General features: G+C 45.2%; 1 protein-coding gene across 1 annotated transcript in view; it reads right to left on the bottom strand.

Moving 5' to 3' along the window:
• FNTB (farnesyltransferase, CAAX box, beta) overlaps window positions 1-20,321 on the bottom strand; it is a 76,284-nt gene that overhangs the window by 49,760 nt on the left and 6,203 nt on the right. The window contains exon 2 of the mRNA XM_047794511.1: window positions 10,850-10,914. Coding sequence (XP_047650467.1) covers window positions 10,850-10,914 — 65 coding nt within the window. The remainder of the gene's footprint in view (window positions 1-10,849; window positions 10,915-20,321) is intronic.

Raw genomic sequence — 20,321 nt, 5'->3', positions numbered from 1 at the left:
TGAAGGCAGAACTGAGGTAAGAGCCATCTCGAAGGGCCTGGAGGATGAGGAGCCAGAGAAGAGACATAAAGAGCAGTACACAAGCAGGGGAAGCACACAGGCAGTGCCGTGTCACAGGCAGGGCAGGAGGAGAGGATGTCATGGAGGTTCTGATCAGTGGCAAATGCTGCAGCAAGGCTGAGAGGAAAGAGGACAAACAGCAGAGCGGCTGGTGACCTCCAAGAGAGTTTAGAGCAGGGAGAGCAGGTTCCAGATCATAAACAAGACATGGCCACACTCGATTTCTCTTTCAAGGGGACCCAAGGGTGAGGACTAAGTCTGACGCTGAGGAGATGCTGCTTCTGCTCCCTAGGGCCACAGTCCAGTGCCGGACAGCTGCAATTCCATGGCGATGACAGCCAGGTCCAACAAATGCTGTGGTAAGAGAAGTGCAGTGGGTTCTGGCAGCCCTGGGAGGGTACGGAGGATCTGAACTGCCCACAGGACAGAGCACTGAGGCTGAGACATGAAGAGCGAATCAGCCAAGCAAAATGAAGGGGAGAGAGTTTCAGGCAAGGGAACACTGTGACACCGACGAGTAACTTTGGTTCAGCTGGAGCAAAAGCACAAGGCAGTGAGCAGCGAGATCAGATGGGGGAGGTACAGAGGCATCAGATCCTGCAGGACTTACCAATGCACTTGGAGTTTGATTTTCAACCAAAGAGCAAATGCGTCACTGTGTCACAACATAGATGACCCTAGACAATGCTATGCTAGTTACTAAAGACCACATACTGTATGATTCTGTTCATAGGAAATGTAAACAGAATAGGCAAATCCATAGACACAGAAAGTAAATTAAGTGGTTGCCAGGCATTAGGAGGAAAGGGAATGGAGGAATTGGAGCTTTTAAAGGGTACAAGGTTTCTTTCTGGGGTGATGAAAATGTTCTAAGATTAACTGTGGTGATGGGGCACAATTCTGTGAATACACTAAAAAAAATAGAATTGTACACCTTAAAAGGGGGAACTCTATATGAATTATATCTCATTAAGACTGTTGCCAAAAAAAGGTAAATAAAAAATTTTTTCTTTTTTTTTTTGTCTTTTTGAGGGCTGCACCCACGGCATATGGAGGTTCCCAGGCCAGGGGTCGAATAGGAGCTGTAGCCACCGGCCTACGCCATAGCTACAGCAACACGGGATCCGAGCCACATCTGTGACCTACACCACAGCTCACGGCAATGCCGGATCCTTAACCCACTGAGCGAGGCCAGGGATTGAACCAGAAACCTCACGGTTCCTAGACAGATTTGTTTCTGCTGCACCACCACGGGAACTCCAGTAAATAAAAAATTTAAGGGGAGTCATAGAATTCCTTTAGACATGGGAAAGACATGGTCAGATCTGCATTTTCTAGATCCTGCTAGTTGCAGCATACTGAATGGACTGGGATGGGGATAAGACCAGCGGCAAGAAACCAAAGCCACAATCGGAGTGTCTGTGAAGAAAGGACCACAAAGCTGTAGCCTGGAGGGACACTGGGGTGAGGGCAGGCGGTTAAAAGGGAGAAGTGAATATGCTTGAGGGAAAAGGAGAAACAATGAAAATTCAAGAGAGCCCAGAGAAAATCCATCAAGGAAGGTCCCGAAGAGGAGGGAGGAGGGTCAGGTGCAGTGTTCCGGAGAAGGCAAGTCTGGCAATAATGAATGACTCTACGTTCTCAGAGACAGAAACTGAGGGAGAGGGCGCGGTCAGGCCCTGAAATATAAGACTCTGAAATGGGGAAGAGGGAAACCAAGGAAACCCATGTGGGACACCCTCAGTCCTCTCAGGAAATAGGAGGTAAGGTCATGGGATTAGATTGTGGCCACTGCGGACTGGCCACTGAGGTGAATCTGTTAGGGAATCTACATGAGATGAATAAAGGATGCTCAACAGGAGTGAAGAGCCAGCTTGAGCTGAGGAATATAAACTTTTGATGAAGCCATTCAGGAGGCAGTGCTGTATGATTTTTTTCCTGGAAGTCTTGGCGGGGCCCTTTAGCAGAAGCAGAGATGGGGTGCTATGATTTGGGCTGATGACATGGGAATAGCAAAAAGATAGAGCTAAGAGGGAATGGAATGAGGTCAGCGGACTGCTGAGAGAGCCCATGGTGTGGGCTGGCCCAGGCTGGGCAGGTGGAATGTGGCCAGGATGGGTGTGACAACCAGAAAAACCAGGAGGGTGCAAGAGACCATTAACAGGTCAGGTAGGAACCCCCTCAAGAAGTAAGAGAAGGCTGTGAAACCCAAGCCAGGTGAGGGCAGGCATGGAATTTGGTGGCAGAACTCTGACTCCTAACTTTGAAAGGATCAATTCACAGTGGGTTTTCTATAGGAAAGGTTTTGGGGGTTTTTTTGGTTTTGGGTTTTTTGTTTTTTGTTTTTTGTTTTTTTTTTTGGCTCCAGCATGCAATAGTTTGATGTGGGATCTCAGTTCCCAGACCAGGGACTGAACCCGGGCCACAGCAGTGAAAGCACCAAATCCTAACCACTAGACCACCAGGGAACTCCCCTAGAGGTCAATCAAAGGAATCTGAATATGCCAAATACCCTGAGATGCTAAGTCAACAGAGGCAAGAAGGGAAAACACTCTGTTCCATTCCACCCCATTTAGAATGCTGGGCAAGACAGCATTCAAGTTTTCTTGAAAGTAAAAGTTTTGTGATCCTAAATACAATGCTGGGGAAAGGGACCAGGTACTGACCAGCGTTCCGTTGGGTCTGCCTACCTACTGCACGCCCTGTGACCCTGTGAGGGGAGCTTGCGTCTGGCTTGAGCGCCCGTGTCAGCACAGAGCAGGCTCTCGACATTTACTGTCAAACAAACAAGAGAAAGAAGAGAGAAATGGTGGTGGCCATTTCTGACTGGTCCAAAGAGACTGTTCTCCCTGGATACATCCTGACAAAGCTCAAAAGGGAGGTTAAAATGTGAGCAAACGGAGGGCAAAGGAGGGGGTGGTTAGAGTGCAGGCCACATCTGCTCTGGCTCAGGGCTGCAGGAGACCCGTCAGCCAGAGGTTAATCTTCCCAAGAGGACTTGGTATTTCCAGAGAGCTGAATTAAGCCACAAACAAATACTTCCCTCAATTGGGGGGGGGGGGGAGAAAAAGAAAAACAACCCCGGAGAAAGAAGCTTTTTCCTTGACTTCTCACACGTCTCACCTGACACAGGGCTTTTCAGTCTGAGAAAATGAAGACCTCGGGGCAAAGACTTTACTGTCTCTAGACAGTAAGAGACTCTGGCTAGTCCTCAGGATCCTGAAGTGACAAGAAGCCACCTGAAGCCTGTCTGCCCAGAAACATCTAATTAAAAGAAGTTTCAGGCACCTTTTCTGCAGCTCTAGGTTGTCCCTAGGGATGGGGCTTGAGGCAGCCCAAAGGGGACTCCCTAATAGCTCCCCTCCCAACCCAACAGCCAGCCAGGCTTTAGGAGAGTTCCTTTAACTGGTTTCACTTGAAGAGCAAATTTAGCCACGAGCAGAGGAAGAGAGATGTCTTCTGCTAGGGAAACTGTTCTATTTTCGTCCACGTAATCATAAACACACACACACACACACACATGCGTGGGTGCACACACACTAATGCTAGTATGTACAGTTATTCTAAAATCTTGGGAAAGGTTTCTTTGTTTATCTAGAGCTTCAAGGGCCGCAATGTTGACTGAATTTTAACATCTCCTTTGAGGCTTACGATTCTTTTAAATTGAAGGAACATATATCCAGTTTCTTTTGGTCAGTCAGAAACTGTACTAAGAGCCTTACTATTATGGACTAAACTGCACCCCTACAAATTTCCTATGTTGAAGCCCTAACCCCCTAACAGTGTGACTGCATTTGAAGACAGGGCCTTATAAAAGGGATTCAAGGTTAAATGGGATCTGGTGATCCTATAAAGAGGAAGAGACCCTGGGGGAGGAGCCCACATAGAGAAAAGGCCACGTGAGCACACAGCAGAAGGCATCAGCCTACAAGGCCAATGCAGAGACCTCGGGAGAAACTAACCCTACCAGCACCTTGATCTTGGGCTTCCAGTCTCCCAAACTGTGAGAACACAAATCTCCGTTATTTAAGCCACCCCATCAGTGGCATTTGATTACAGCAGCCCTAACAAATGAATGCTCTTACCATTCCTTTATTCTCAAGTCACCCCTAGATCCAAAATGTCCTTCTGTGTAGGGAATTATAAAAGGAAAGTTCTTGGAGTTCCCGTTGTGGTTCAGCAGTAATGAACCCAACTAGTATCCATGAGGACACGGGTTCAATCCCTGGCCTCACACAGTGGGTTAAGGATACAGTGTTGCTGGAGTTCCCATCGTGGCTCAGTGGTTAATGAATCCGACTAGGAACCATGAGGTTGTGGGTTCGACCCCTGGCCTTGCTCAGGGGGTTAAGGATCCAGCGTTGCCATGAGTTGTGGTGTAGGCTGCAGATGCGGCTCGGATCCCGCATTTCTGAGGCTCTGGTGTAGGCCAGCGGCTACAGCTCCAATTGGACCCCTAGCCTGGGAACCTCCATATGCCATGGAAGCGGCCCTAGAAATGACAAAAAGACAAAAAAAAAAAAAAAAGATACAGTGTTGCTGTGAGCTGTGGCGTAGGTCCCAGATGTGGCTCAGATCCCACACTGCTGTGGCTGTGGTGTAGGCCGGCAGCTGCAGCTCTGATTCAACCGTAGCCTGGGAACTTCCATATGCCATGGGTATGCCCTAAAAAGAAAAAGAAAAAAAAAAAAGAAAGCTCTTTCCCCTTCCTTTCTGAACCATTCGGCCCCAAAGCCATTCCATCAGGTGGAGGAGAACAAGACAGGCTCTGCACAGGAGCGGGCAGCAGGGACGATGCAGAGATCGCTACAGGTGTGAGCGCAGATGGCTAAGGAGGACATCTGCATGGCTGTGCAGAGGGGCATGGGGGATTGGGACACACAGGAATAACCCAACAAGTACATCTATTAAGGATATTGGGAGTCTGGTTCCATGGTTGGAGAGGGAACCTAGAAATACATGTGTACTGGGCTGCAGTGTCCACTGTATTCACTATGGGTGATCCCATAGTGCCTCAAGACTCTTGGTGATGCATCTCCACCTCTTCTCTCCAACCTCATCCCGTGCCCCCGCCGCCGGGCTCCAGCCACACTGCCTTGGGTGCACTCTGCTCTTTTCAGCCTTAGGGCTTTAGCTCACGTTTTCCCTCTGCCTGAAACACTCCCACGGCCTCCTATACCGGCCAACTCCTACTCACATTCGGGTCTCAGGCTGAGAGTCACTTTCTCTCAGTGGCCTTTGCTACTGACTTTTTTTTTTTTGCCTTTTTTAGGGTCGCACCCACGGCATATGGAAGTACCCAGGCTAGGGGTCGAATCAGAGCTGTAGCTGCCAGCCACAGCCACAGCAATGTGGGATCCAAGCCACATCTACAACCTATACCACAGCTCACAGCAACGCCGGACCCCGACCCACTGAGCAAGGCCAGGGATCAAACCCGTATTCTCACAGATACTAGATGGATTCATTTCTGTGGTACCACGATGGGAACTCCCTTTGCTACAGACTTAATGTTTCCATCCCTCCCACACTCTACTGCTGAAATCCTAGTCCCCAGTTCAATGGCATTAGGAGGTAGGGCCTCTGCATGGTGATTAGGTCATAAGGACAGAGTTCTCATGAAGGGATCAGTGCCTTTATAAGAGACCCCAGGGAGTTCCCTCACCCCTTTTGCCAGGTGAGGGCACAGTGAGAAGATGCCATTGTAAACCTGGAGGCAGATCCTCACCAGACCCCAAATTTGCTGATGCCTTGATCTGGGACGTCCCAACCTCAGAACTGTGAGAAATAAAGTTTGTCACCCGATCTACAGTAAGCTGCTACAGCAACCCAAATGTATGAAGACACCTTCCCCTCATCCCAACCTAAGCTACACCCTCTGTTACCCTCTCGGAGCGCCCCATCCTCTTTAGACAGTCACCCCCTTGGTAACTATGTTCTTTGAAGTCATTTGTTTAATAATAATCTTCCCCCTGAGACAGAGCCCAGCAAGAGCAGGACCTGGGTTGTCTTTGTTCACCCTGTTCCCAGAGGCCAGCAGTGCCTGGCCCTTTGATACTGTTGCCAAACGGGTGAAGGAATGAATGACTTTATTTTTTTATTTTTTTGTCTTTTCTAGGGCTGCACCCACAGCATCTGGAGGTTCCCAGGCTAGGGGTCGAATCGGAGCTATAGCCACTGGCCTACGCCAGAGCCACAGCAACACAGGATCCGAGCCGCGTCTGCGACCTACACCACAGCTCACGACAACGCCGGATCCTTAACCCACTGAGCAAGGCCAGGGATTGAACTCGAAACCCCATAGTTCCTAGTTGGATTCGTTAACCACTGAGCCACAATGGGAACTCCAGGAATGAATGACTTCAAATGAACACGCAGACTGAATGACAGCAAACGCACTCTACCCCTAAACCTGGACCATCCCTGAAAATTGTGCCTTTGGGTTATGACAGATGAGAGGACAGGGATTCTGTCCATTGTTGGCTGCTGGGAGGGTTATAAACCCACTTAAAGCCAGGGGCTTCTCCAGGCAAAAGTAAGCTTCTGGCCAGTTAGTAACAAGTCACTTGAGGGAGGGTGGGAAGGAAGATGAACTTACTTGTAAAGAGCTTGGGAAGAAAAACAGCATGAAAGACTGTACCTCCGAACTTTTCAGGATTTGGGAAATTCTAAAGTAGCATCACAGGAGTTCCTGCTTCAGCAAAGTGGGTTAAGAATCCAACTGCAGTGGCTCAGGTTGCTGCAGAGGTGCAGGTTCGAACCCCAGCCCAGTGCAGTGGGTTAAAGGATCCAGTGTTGCCAGAGCTGTAGCACAGATTGCAGCTACAGTGCGGATTCAATCCCTGGCCTGGGAACTTCCATATGCCATGGTGTAGCTACAAAAAAATAAAGTAGCATCACATATAGAAACAGCAAAAAACATGGAATCTGAGCAGGTACCCATGTGAGAACTGCTTTGAGAGCTAAACTCAGAGCATTCTGGCTTCAGAGGTACTGCCAACACTTAACCTTCAGTGCTCTATTAGCACAGGGGCATTATCAATATTTCCCCCTTCCAAGGAGCACCAGGGTACTTCTTCCCAAGAGAAAACAATTTAAAAATTACATGTGAGGAGTTCCCTGGTGGTGCAGTGGGTTAAGGATCTGACATTGTCACTGCTGTGGCACACATTGGATCGCTGGCCCAGAACTTCTGCATGCCACTGGCATGGCCAAAAAAAAAAAAAATTACATTTGAGTATGTGAGTGTATGTGGGGTTTATGAATTTCAGGTTTCTTACTAAAGCTGACATAATACATGGAGAAGGGTAAATTCATAGTTATGTGGAACAGTGAGAATAACTAACCACGAGGAAAGAAAAGTTAACTTTCATGGGAAAGCAGAATACTGATGAACAAAACTATTCAAAGCATGGTCAAAAGTTCCCTCACTCCAGAAGAGGGTGCATGTCTCACAGAGTGGGCAAAGTCATTTCTCGGATGGGGAATAACTGTAGAACATAACCACATTCTCGGCTTCAGCCAAATCTGCTATTTAGTGGCGGCTCTGAAAGCTGAGTAGACGGATGCCTCCCTCATCCCATCATTCCCGGCATCCCTGGACCTGTGTGTGGTCAGTGGTTCAGGGAATGTGTGTGAGTCTATCACATCTGATCAGCATCGTGATCTCAGAAACACAAACAAGCCACATCATCTAGATTAATTGCTAATATCTGAATATTCACTTGAGCCAACAAGGAAGGTTTGGTCCTGCAATATGATGCCAGACTTTAAAAATCTGTCTACTAAAATGTTATATATTGTAAGTGTGATAGTAATTTTAAATGCTGATGTTTAGGAGTTCCTGTCGTGGCTTAGCGGAAACAAATCTGATTAGCATCCATGAGGATGCAGGTTCAGTCTCTGGCCTCACTCAGTGGGTCAAGGATCCAGCATTGCCATGAGCTGTGGTGTAGGTCACAAACGTGGCTCAGATCTGATGTTGCTATGGCTATGACACAGGCCAGCAGCTACAGCCCCTATTTGATCCCTCGCCTGGGAAACTCCATATGCCATGGAGTGGCCCTAAAAAGACAAAAAAAAAAAAATGCTGATAGTTAATTAATAAATTCAGATTTATTCTTATATCCCCAAAGTTCATTCTATGGTGAAGATGAGATGTTTGGTTCCAGTCTTATACTGATATGCTTATTTGCATTCTCAGTCATTCAGCCACCATTACACAATGTGTAATATCTCAATATTAATTAGGATGCTTTAAAACACTCATCTTCATAGGCAACAGTGATATAATGGGAAATGTCAGATTCCTGAAATAAACTCAGGTTTCTTCTATTTCCACAAAGGATCCAAACCCAAGAGGAACATTTTTGGTTTCCACCCACACCTGACCTAACACCTATGAAGCAGGGGATCCTGCTCCCTTACTGTCCTCTACCACCGCCCCCAAACCCAGCTGCTTCCCAGATTATTACCTCCCATTTCAGTAAAAATAAAAGTCCAAGGGCTCTATTCTGACGGTGGCTGAAAAAAAGGAATGTCACATGATCAAAGGTCCCTTTGGAAACACAGAGGACATGTGTCCACAGAGCCGGAGACAGGGGACAGTGACTCAGAGCACAATCAGGTGAGTCATCACGATGAGACACTAACCACAAACCCACCTGAAACAACTGTGCCCCTCACCACCCCCAAGTCATGCCACCCCCAGGGAATTGAGTGTATTGGGCAGGGAGCACCTTCTGCCTGGGCTGTTTACACAACTGTGTTATCTGCTAATCTCCAGCTGTGGCTCAAGGGAAGAGCAGTAATTCACTTACTGAGGTCTGGGCTTTGGGTTGATACAGAGATTTAGGTTAGCAGTATGGAAGAAGCAGTACGGAAGAAGACTTCTCTGGTCAGGTGATGTTTACCTTCAAGGAAGAAGATGAAGATAACTTTCCCTTTTTCCAACTGTTTTCTCCCTTGGCTAATCTCCCTTGTCAGAATTTTCTAACATATTTATTTTTTCCCCAAAGAAATGGTGACACAACAGAATGATAGCAAAAAAAGACACAAAGTTAACGCAGGCTAGAAATATTTATATATATATAGTTTATAATGCTCCAAAAAATAGAATTACCCAGGGACTGACTTGCCTGGAGGTAGTCTGTTAGCAGGTATCAGGAAGTTGGGAGACATAATAAGGGTCAGGCTGGACCTCAGACCCTTCGGCTTCCCATCCAGAGAGTAGCGGCTCGGACTTCCCATGTGATTCATAACTACTCATAACCACTCAGAGTAGTGGCCCAACTACACTAAGTTCAGAGATTGTCAAGGAAAAGTGATGTAACATTAAAATCAAGAGCTGATCAAGCACACAGACTACCGAACAGGAAAGATAACACAGGACAGTCATGGAGAAGCAATCTATGACTAGAAGGAAAATGCTAATAAAGGAATGAAATAACCTTATGAAATTCTAGTGTGATACCGGCCAGAATGGCCATCATCAAAAAGTCTACAAACAATAAGTGCGGGAGAAGATGTGGAGAAAAAGGAACCCTACTACACTGTTGGTGGGAATGTAAATTGGTGCAACCACTGTGGCAAACAATATGGAGATTCCTCAGAAAACTAAAAATAGAACTACCATTTGATCTGGCAATCCCACTCCTGGGCATCTATCCAGAGAAAACCATGACTTGCAAAGACACATGTACTCCAATGTTCGTTGCAGCACTATATGCAATAGCCAAGACATGGAAACAACCTAAATGCCCATCAACAGAGGAGTGGATAAAGAAGATGTGGAACATATACACAATGGAATATTACTCAGCCATTAAAAGGAAAGAAATAACAGCATTTGCAGCAACATGGATGGACTTAGAAATTATCATGCTAAGTGAAGTCAATCAGACAATGAGACACCAACATCAAATGCTATCACTTACTTGTGGAATCTAAAAAAAGGACAGAATGAACTTCTTTGCAGAACAGATAGTGACACACAGACTTTGAAAATCTTACAGTTTCCAAATGAGTCAGGCTGGGGGCGGGGTTAGGGGATGCACTGAGGGTTTGGGATGGAAACACTATAAAATTTGGTTGTGATGACCACTGTACACCCATAAATGTAATAAAATTCATTAAGTAGTTAAAAAAAAAGAAATTCTAGCGTGATATATTATAAAACTGGAAAAAAGAGAAAATAAAAGTTCAGATGATTAAGTATCTGCTTATAATCCCCCTTTTGGAAATTCTGACATCAAAGAGCTTAGAAGTCTTTGACCACTAAGTACCAAGGAAAATAATAAGCATTCTATTTTTCACTTGAAATTTTGCCCTAGGTATCTACTGCATAATCACCAATAAGGGCCAGGTTAGGAGAAGCTCAAACTTCTCACATTTTCCTGGTCAAATAATAATATACATCAAAGGAAGCCATCCTCTGCTCTCCCCCTGGACTCTACATCTGTTTCAAAGTGCTATATGAAAAAGAAAAACTTGAGAGTTCTGAACACCAGTGCAACAGGTTAGAACTAAACTACAGGATCAGAACTTCCCTCTCCATCTTTGGAGCTCAGGTCCGAGGGGTCTCCCCCTGTAACACCCGGTGGCTCTCAGTTCAAGTAAGCAGCTCCTTTAGACAGTAATCATGGCAGAAGCTGGGGTCATAAGCATCTCCAGGGAGCTGCAAGATCAGGAAACACCAGCCCCATAGCAGACTCATCCCTGAGGCTGGCCCAGGAGGAAAGAAGAAAGGTGGTGTCTCCCAGGTCCCCTCAAATCCCTAACCACAGCTTACCTTGGTACAAGGTGGTTGAACTTGTAAGAACTGAAGACCTCTTGGATTTTTTCTTCTACTTTTGCCTGGTAAGGATGCAGGAGTGGGAGAGAGAAAAAAAATATATAGATGAGACCTTTGTCAGCTTTTCCTTTCTATTGCCACACATGCCCACCAGTTAGAGTTACTTGGTGTGGTTTGGCACCTCAAAGCATGGCAAGACTCCATTCAGGGGCTCTGCAGGATGACAGGTTTGGGACAAGGACAGTGAAAGAGAATGCCCTGTACCACGTTAGCATTGCAATTGACTTCTCTAAAAAAAACGAATCCACAGTATCCAAACGAATGGCAGTTCTGGAGTTTAGCACCCTGGCGCCAGCTACTCAGGGAGCAGGTGAAGATGGATCCCTATTGCTGGAAAAATCTGTCCTTTTGCCTGTTCTATGAAGTTGTTTAGGTGCTGGCCAACTGGCCATTTGTAAATACACAATTTCTGCCAAGGGTCGCACTTCTCCTTGTCAGACTTAATGGTTTGAACACAGATTGAAGAGTACTAAAATCCCCTAAGGGATTTACAAGAACATCAATTGTGGAAATACAAAAGAAAGAGTGTATCTGGTCACTGGTCCTATGTCACACACAGGACTCCACAGTCCCATGAAATGAAGGATCTCAGAAAGTCACAAAAAGAAACGAGGTAACATGTCTCCTTTAAAGACCACCCCATGAGGTGGTCACACAGCACAGTTTCTGTTTGGTTTTTTGTTTGTTTGTTTTTTGGGTTTTTTTTTTTGCCTTTTTCTAGGGCCACTCCCATGTCATATGGAGGTTCCCAGGCTAGGGGTTGGATCGGAGCTGCAGCTGCCGGCCTAAGCCACAGCCACAGCAACGTGGGATCTGAACCGCGTCTACAACCTACATACACCACAGCTCACGGCAACGCCAGATTCTTCACCCACTGAGTAAGGCCAGGGATCGAACCCGAAACCTCATGGTTCCTAGTCGGATTCATTAACCACTGAGCCACAATGTGAACTCCACATAGCACAGTTTCTGTAAAGAAAGAGTATGGTGCAGTAGTGTGGGAGGGGGCTGGTTAAGAGCATACAGGGTTTCACCTTCACGACCATCCTTGTTCTTTGTGGCTAGTCCTTGTTGGGACTTCAAGACATATAATAATGTCCTCTCCAGGAAATATTAAAAATGCATTATTTATTTCTGAAACACCCACTGAGTTAGAGTTTCTAGTCCTTTTGACAAGTGCAAGAATCATTTGCGATGATGAGGGGAGCTGTGATGTGAATCAGCTAAAATTGGCAGCCAGTCTGAAATTCACTTGTATATGGTTTTAGGATATGCTCTGGTATTTGCCTTTGAACATGACTTTGAGAGATTACCTGGCTAAGAATTTACAGTGCTTCAGAAAATGGACTGAAGTTACTGTGAGAATTTGACTCAGGGGAATTCCCACTGGGGCACAGTGGGTTAAGAACCCAGCTGCAGCGGCTTGGGTCATTGCAGAAGCTTGAATTCAACCCCTGGCCAGGCGTAGTGGGTTAAAGGATCCAGCATTGCCACCATTGCAGCTTGGGTCATAGCCGTGGCTCAGGTTCAATCCCTAGCCTGGGAACTTCCATATACTGCAAGTGCAGCCATAAAAACAAAAATAAAAACAAACAAAAAAAGAATTCAAGTCAGGAGGAATAAGAAAGTTGCCCCCAAAAAGACAAAAAAAAAAAAAGAAAAGAAAGTTGCCCCAGATTCCTCACAATCCTTCCTCCATTCCAGACACTGTCATGGGACTAATACAAAGCACCAGAACATAGTCTGCTGGGAATTCCCATTGTGGCTCAGCAGAATCAAATCTGACTAGCATCCCTGAGGACGCAGATTTGATCCCTGGCCTTGCTCAGTGGGTTAAGGATCCGGCGTTGCAGCGAGATGAGGTATAGGCTGCAGATGCGGCTCAGATCTGGCATTGCTTGTTGAACCCCGACAGAACCTACACTGGGATTTGAACCCACGGGTTTTTTGTTTTTTTTTTTTTGGTGGGGGGGTTGTTTGTTTCTTCTCTTTTTATGGCAGCATCTGCAGCATATGGAAGTTCCCAGGCTAGGGGCTGAATCAGAGCTGCAGCTGCGGGCCTACACCATAGACATGGCAATGCAGGATCCAAGCCACATCTGTGACCTACACTGTAGCTTGTGGCAATACCAGATCCTTAACCCACTGAGCGAGCCCAGGGATTAAACCTACATCCTCAGGGACACCACATCAGGTTCTTAACCACTAAGCCACAATGGGAACTCTGAACCCACTGTTTTTTAATTAAAATCATACACCTGGTCCCAGGACTTACTGAAGTTCAGGTTCTTTATGTCTCAGTGCAAGAGGAATTCAGTGAGAGGCAAAGTGATAGGTAAGGAGTAGATTTATTGAGAGAATGTGGGCCATCTCAGAAGATAAGAGGCTCCTGGAAGATTCCTTGGGTCCTGAAATCTTGGGTAATTTTATAGGCCAAAGAGTGGGAGGATTATTCCAACTATTTTGGGGGAGGGGCAGGGATTTCCAGGAGTTGGGTCACCGCCCACTTTTTGGCCTTTTAAGGTTGGCCTAGAAGTTGTCATGGCACCACACTAATGTATTACAAGGAGCATATAATGAGGCTCAAGGTCAACCACCACCTTGGACCTAGCTGGTTCTAACCAGTTTTTGTCTTAACTTTGTGAACTGAAGTTTGGCACTTGCCATTAGCCTCTACATGAAGAAAAACAGGAGCCCCTGTAGCTGCTGACCCATTGCACCCCCTGAGCAGAGCTCAGGGTGGAGACCAGGAGTGAGGAACTGTGCACTCTGGGAAAAGTGGAAGAACAGGTCTTCAGATAGTTAGATATTTTTAGGAGATTTTATGAGCCCAATTCTTGCATCTCCTCATAACTAGAAAAACACTAAAAGCCTTCGATGATGACTGATGTCTGTGACTATCACTATCCTTCAGGGGACGGGCAGCAAACTTCTGCAAAATGTGAGCAAGGCTGCATGCACCTCCCCCTTCACCTTTATGACTTATATCTTGATATTCCCCCTTTCCCCTTTGGGGCAGCATTTCAGAGCTATCTGAAATACTGCCCCCTGAGCTGTAGTTAGTGGACAAAAGAGGAGTTCCCATCATGGTGCAGTGGTTAACGAATCTGACTAGGAACCATGAGGTTGCGGCTTCAATCCCTGACCTTGCTCAGGGGTTAAGGATCTGGCATTGCCATGAGCTGAGGTGTGTAGTCGCAGACGCGGCTTGGATCCTGCATTGCTGTGGCTCTGGCGTAGGCCAGGCGGCTACAGCTCCAATTAGACTCCTAGCCTAGGAGTGGCTCAAGAAAAGAAAAAAAAAAAAAAGTGGACCAAAGATATCATAGCCATCTGTGAGAAGAGCCACTCCCAGGGATAGGATAGTGAGCCCTGAAGGAAGTCAGGAAAGAAAGAAGACAAGCCACCAGCTGAGGTGCATGTCAAAGGAGTGATTCCAGTAAGCAAAGACCTTTATATCTTCCAATAGAAACTGCTTTTCTGTACATCTCTTTCTGTAAATCTAGCTACCTGTAAATCTTTTGTTCCAACTACCTTCCCTTTGTTGCAAAAACTCATAAGTCCTAGCTTCCTCCCTTGCCTCCTCAGAGCAGTTTCTGAAGTTTTCTGAAGTTTCTTTTCTTTTCATTTTTTTTTGCCTTTTTAGGGCCACACCCGCAGCATATGGAAGTTCCAAGGCTAGGGGTCTAATCTGAACTGCAGCTACAGACCTACACCACAGCCACAGCAACACCAGATCCTTAACCCACTGAGCAAGGCTAAGGATTAAGCCTGCAACCTCATGGTTCCTAGTCAGATTTGTTTCCCCTGCACCACAACAGGAACTCTGTTTTCCAAGGTTTCTGAGGGCTACCTGAGATGCTTTCTCCTGGGCGTAAGTCCTAAAGATAGGGATGAAATAGGCACAGGTAGTTGTAGAAGTCCCAATAAAGGATCATAGATAGAGAGGGAAACGTAGGGGATGTTGGGAGATCACTGTAAGTTAATAATTGCTCAGGAAAGCTATCAGAATGAGGCAGGCTTGCTAGACTAGTGGAGGCATGAGATGTTGGCTGGAGGTTGGGATGAGGCCTGCAGTCAGATTCAGACCTAGGGCAGGAGTTGAGGCCCACCCTTCTGCTGATTTGAATACACACCTTAGTAAGGAGGAGCTACTAGTAGAAGAAAGAGGAAGAGGCGGTCTTTTCCGACCCCCACTCCTCTTGGATAATACAACTGTAGCCCACCAGATCCTGGGGGCAGAACCTCCTTGTCGGCCGCTTGCATCCCTCACAAGCATCCTGTCACTTTATCTCTTGCTAAATTCCTTCTGCGTGAGGGTCGGAAAGAAACCTGCTCAGTAAGTCCTGGCATCAGGTGAGTGATTCTAATTTTAAATATGGGTTCAAGTCGCAATCTGTGTTCTGGCAAGGTTCAGGCCATTAGTGCTGTTTCACTAATTTCACCCCAAATAAAACTTAACTCTCAACTTTCAGGTTGTGCATTTTTTTTAAGTCAACATCCTCAAGGGCTATGTCATTCTTTTAAAGGTTGTGCCCTACCCCCTTCCCTCCTATTTTCACTTCCTTCTTGGATATTTGGCTTGGCTGTGTCTTTTGGCCCGACACCCACCAACATACAAACCTAGTTTTGGGGTAACACTTGCAGTGACTCAGCAAACCTAGGAGTGGTCTTGGGCACCTCCTTAAACATTAATAGAATTACAAATTTAGCCTTTGGGGAGTTGCCATCGTGGCTCAATGGAAACGAATCTGACTAGCATTCATGAGGACACAGATTTGATCCCTGGCCTTGCTCAGTGGGTTAAGGATCCGGTGTTGCTGTGAGCTGCAGTGTGGGTCACAGATGCAGCTCAGATCTGGTGTTGCTATGGCTGTGGTGTAGGCTGGCAGCTACAGTTCTGATTCAACCCCTAGCTTGGGAACCTCCATATGCTGTGGGTGTAGCCCTTTAAAAAGAAAAGAAAAAAAAAATAGCCTTTGGGACAGAATTAAGAGAAGCAGTCACAACCTCTGCATAATGTCTATAAAGCAAGATCTATAATTAAGTTCCTTTTTAAAAATTTTATGAAAATTCTTTCAACAAAGGAGAACTGAGAGTAATTATTAAAAAACGAGGTTACCTAAGTCATGAAGAAATCTAACACTACATTGCCTTCTCTCTTTTTCTTCTTTTTTTTTTTTGGTCTTTTTACCTTTTCCAGGGCCACTCCTGCAGCATATGGAGGTTCCCAGACTAGGGGTCTAATCGAAGCTGTAGCCGCTGGCCTACACCATAGCCACACAATGCCAGATCCAAGACATGTCTTCGACCTACACCACAGCTCACTGCAATGCCGGATCCTTAACCCACTGGGCAAGGCCAGGGATCGAACCCACAACCTCATGGTTCCTAGTCGGATTCATTAACCACTGCGCCACAACGGGAACTCCTACATAGCTCTCAAATCAGAGTAAGAAAGGAAGAGGAAAGAAAAGGAAAGATGAGAAAATCACCTTCAATACAGGGATCCTAAATCATGTCCACTTTCCCTGGCCTTTCATTTTATCTTGAATTTCCATGTTTCCTTTCCATTCCAAAGGAAGGGACTATTCTATTCTAGTTAATCTCTCTTTGCTGCCTGAGAGCCCCCAAGGCGAGGTAGCTACCAACTGGTTACGCAAAGAGTGATTAACAGCACTGATCATTTTCTCTTGCATAAATAGCAGAAAGCCCATAGGTTCATTTCCCTGGAGCACAAAGCACACAGTTTGTGACCATGTTCAAGAAAGCGATAAGGCTCTCTTGGGAGGAGGATGACATCCTAAAATATCTGATCGGTTTCATAAACACTGCAAATGAAATGTTAAAAGAAAGACCACCAAGGGTTAGTCACCAGAAAATTTAGTCCCAAGGGATCAGCTCTTCAAAAATTTTAAACAGCCTGAAACAAAGGAACTGATTCAAAATACACACACACACAGAAGATAGAAAAAGAATCTTGGGGAAACTTAAAAATAAATTGGATGTTAGAGTTTATTAGAAAAAAAATTTTTTTTTAAACTTTGGTCCTGTTTTTACAGTCTTTACCTCCTTGAAAAATTCTTGATTTTTTTTTTTTTTTTGGTCTTTTTAGGGCTGCACCTGCAGCACATGGAGGTTTCTAGGCCAGGGGTCCAATTGGAGCTACAGCCACTGGCCTATGCCAGAGCCATAGCAACGACTGATCCGAGCCACATCTGCGATCCATACCACAGCTCATGGCAACGCCCAATCTTCAACCCACTGAACAAGGCCAGGGATCGAACCCACAACCTCATGGTCCCTAGCTGGATTCGTTTCTACTGCACCACAATGGGAACTCCAGAAAATTATTTTTAATTTCTTAAAAGTGATATGATTGTCCTTGGGTAGAAGAAAATTATTCTTGGAGTTCCCGTCATGGCTCAGCAGTTAAGGAACCCAACTAACATCCATGAGAACACAGGTTCGATCCCTGGCCTTGCTCAGTGGATTAAGGATCCGGCATTGCTGTGGTGTAGGTCACAGACACGGCTTGGATCTGGCCGTGGCATAGGCCAGCAGCTACAGCTCCGATTTGACCCCTGGCCTGGGAACCTCCATATGCTGCAGGTGCAGCCCTAAAATGACAAAAAGACAAAAATATATATATATATATACATATTTTAGTATGTGTAAATTTTATCTCAAAAGAAAAAAAAGAACTTTAAATAGATACTGAATTCTAGTTAATGACATGCAACACTAAAGTGTTTGAGAAGTATATGGTTGTCTATAATTTGTCATGAAATTCATTAAGAGAGGTGTTTATCATCACTATGCTATAATATTCAGTGATCCTCTTTGAGTAGTATTTTTTATTAAAGAATTCCTAACAGTTCATGCATATATGAAAACTTGATTTAGGGCAGAGATGGGAAAATCCAGTATCAAAGGAAAAAACATGGACTATGATAGATGTTGCTGACAGAAAAACTACCTTCCTAGATCACACTCTAGAAATAAACTCCTGGTTGATTAAACTTAAACAAGAAAAACTTGAGTCAAGTCACTAAAACAACAGATAGGAGAGTATCTTCATATTCTAGGGATAGAGCAAGACTTCAAAAAGCCCAAAGGAAAAAAGACAAGTAAGAACATAAACACAAGCAAAGTTAAAGGCAAACAAGAGCCTAGGGGAAGATACCTGGAACATACTTTTCCCAAATTAAGGCTGCTGACCATACCAAGTCTTAGAGAGGGTATAGGCAAAAGAGAACTCCAGTACACCACTAATTACTGCTTAAACTGCTGGAGCCACTGTGAAGGGCAACATGGTAGCAGACACTAACACTGAAAAAGCACAGACCCTTCAACCCAGTAATTCTAAGTCTCCAGTACAGATATACCCAGAGGCCTGCCCTCGAAAGCCTCTTTGATGGGTTAACATAACTGTTGGTCCTAATAGTACATCTCTCACTTTCTCTAGTCATGAGGCGCTTAGTCACTGAGGATACAGCAAAGGGGGAACACATGAGCTCAGAGTTAAGTCTACAAGTATATCAGAATAAATGAATGAATGAATGAATAAACAAATAAATAAAGGTGTTCTCTTGTGGCACAGAGATCCAGGCATTGTCGCTTCAGTGGCTTGGGTCATTGCTGGGGCGTGGGTTTGATCCCTGGCCCAGGAACTTCCACATGCCATGGGTGTGGCCAAAACTAAACAAATGAAAATATAAACAAATAAACAAACACAACCATCTAAGAAGTTTACTCCTGCCTCTGACAGGGCAGAGGCTAGGTGCTTCTAGGTTCAGAATAGTTATTAAGTTTGCTGAATTTAGGTTATACATATTGAGGAGTCCTCGAATATGCTATTCCAAAAATACTCCTCTTTGGCTTACAGATTATTTTGAGCTAAAGGCCACTGATAACCAGATGAAGGAAAAGCTCTAAAAACAAGGCATTAAGTTTTTTTCTGTAAAGAGGCCTCCTTCTCTGTACCCAGAAGTGGTGAACTCCTAATTCTTATCAATGGAGAAGGCACTGACTTAAATCTGAATAACAAGCTTTACTAAACACACCTTATTGACCATAGTTTTCTTGGACCTTTCCCATGAATTGTCTCCACAACCCAGAAGCCCAAAACCCTTTGCCTTAATTTTAGACTAAGATGGTACCTGAACACAAGTTCTAACTACCCTTTTGGATAACTCATTTGGGGGTGCTCTCATGTGTACATATACAGCGTACATATTAATAAACTTCTGTTTATTTTTCTCTTGTAAACCTGTCTTTGTCCAGTCTAACTTATAGGGCTCAGCTAGAGAATATAAGATGAGTAGAGGAAAGGTTTATTTCCTCCTCCTCTATTTAAGTATATAAATGTATACCCACATATCTTTATATAATATAAACTAATATATATTAGTGTGTGTGTAGCCTATGGTATAAACTAATACATATGTTATTTTGTAGTTTCCAATGATGGAGAGATTGTGTTGGGATCTAGTGGCCAGAGATAAAGTGACAACATCCAGGTCCCCAAGACTTAGGTGCCATGGCAATAAATAAATGCAGACCTAACCACCTGCTTGTCTTCTCAACAGCTCTGTTTAAAAGATAGCTCATGGGGTAGTTCCCGTCGTGGCGCAGTGGTTAACGAATCCGACTAGGAACCATGAGGTTGCGGGTTCGATCCCTGGCCTTGCTCAGTGGGTTAAGCTGTGGTGTAGGTCGCAGACACGGCTCAGAACCCACGTTGCTGTGGCTGTGGCGTAGGCTGGCAGCCACAGCTCCGACTAGACCCTTAGCCTGGGAACCTCCATATGTCGCGGGAACAGCCCAAGAAATGGCAAAAAGACAAAAAAAATAAACAAATAAATAAATAAAAAATAAAAGATAGCTCATGGGGAGTTCCCGTAGTGGCTCAGCAGAAACGAATCCGACTAGGAACCATGAGGTTGCAGGTTCCACTCCTGGCCTTGCTCAGTGGGTTAAGGATCCAGTGTTGTCGTGAGCTATTGCTGTAGGTCCAGATGCAGCTTGGATCCTGTGTGGCTGTGGCTGTGGTGTAGGCCGGTGGCTACAGCTCCAATTCAACCCCTAGCTTGGGAACTTCTTTCGTGCGGACCTAAAAAGCTCATGGAATTTTTCTAGAAATCCAATCAGAAGCATATAATAATTTCCATTCATAGCTGAGGGGTAAAAAACAACTAATGCATTTGTTACTTTCTCTTTCACAGCTTCTATCTAAAGCAAATCTCATGATGCACCAACTTTCATATCATGGACCATTACTTCCCTTCTACCTACATTCCCCCTTCTCTCCCAGAGGAGGATCCTTCCAGAAAGCAGATTTGCTGCCTGAGACTCATGCTAATGCTGAAATTGCAGTACAAGAATCATTAATAGATTACATATAAAA

This window comes from Phacochoerus africanus, chromosome 9 (assembly GCF_016906955.1).
Source record: "Phacochoerus africanus isolate WHEZ1 chromosome 9, ROS_Pafr_v1, whole genome shotgun sequence".
NCBI classification, from domain to species: domain Eukaryota; kingdom Metazoa; phylum Chordata; class Mammalia; order Artiodactyla; family Suidae; genus Phacochoerus; species Phacochoerus africanus.
This window is presented reverse-complemented; position numbering and strand designations above follow the sequence as displayed.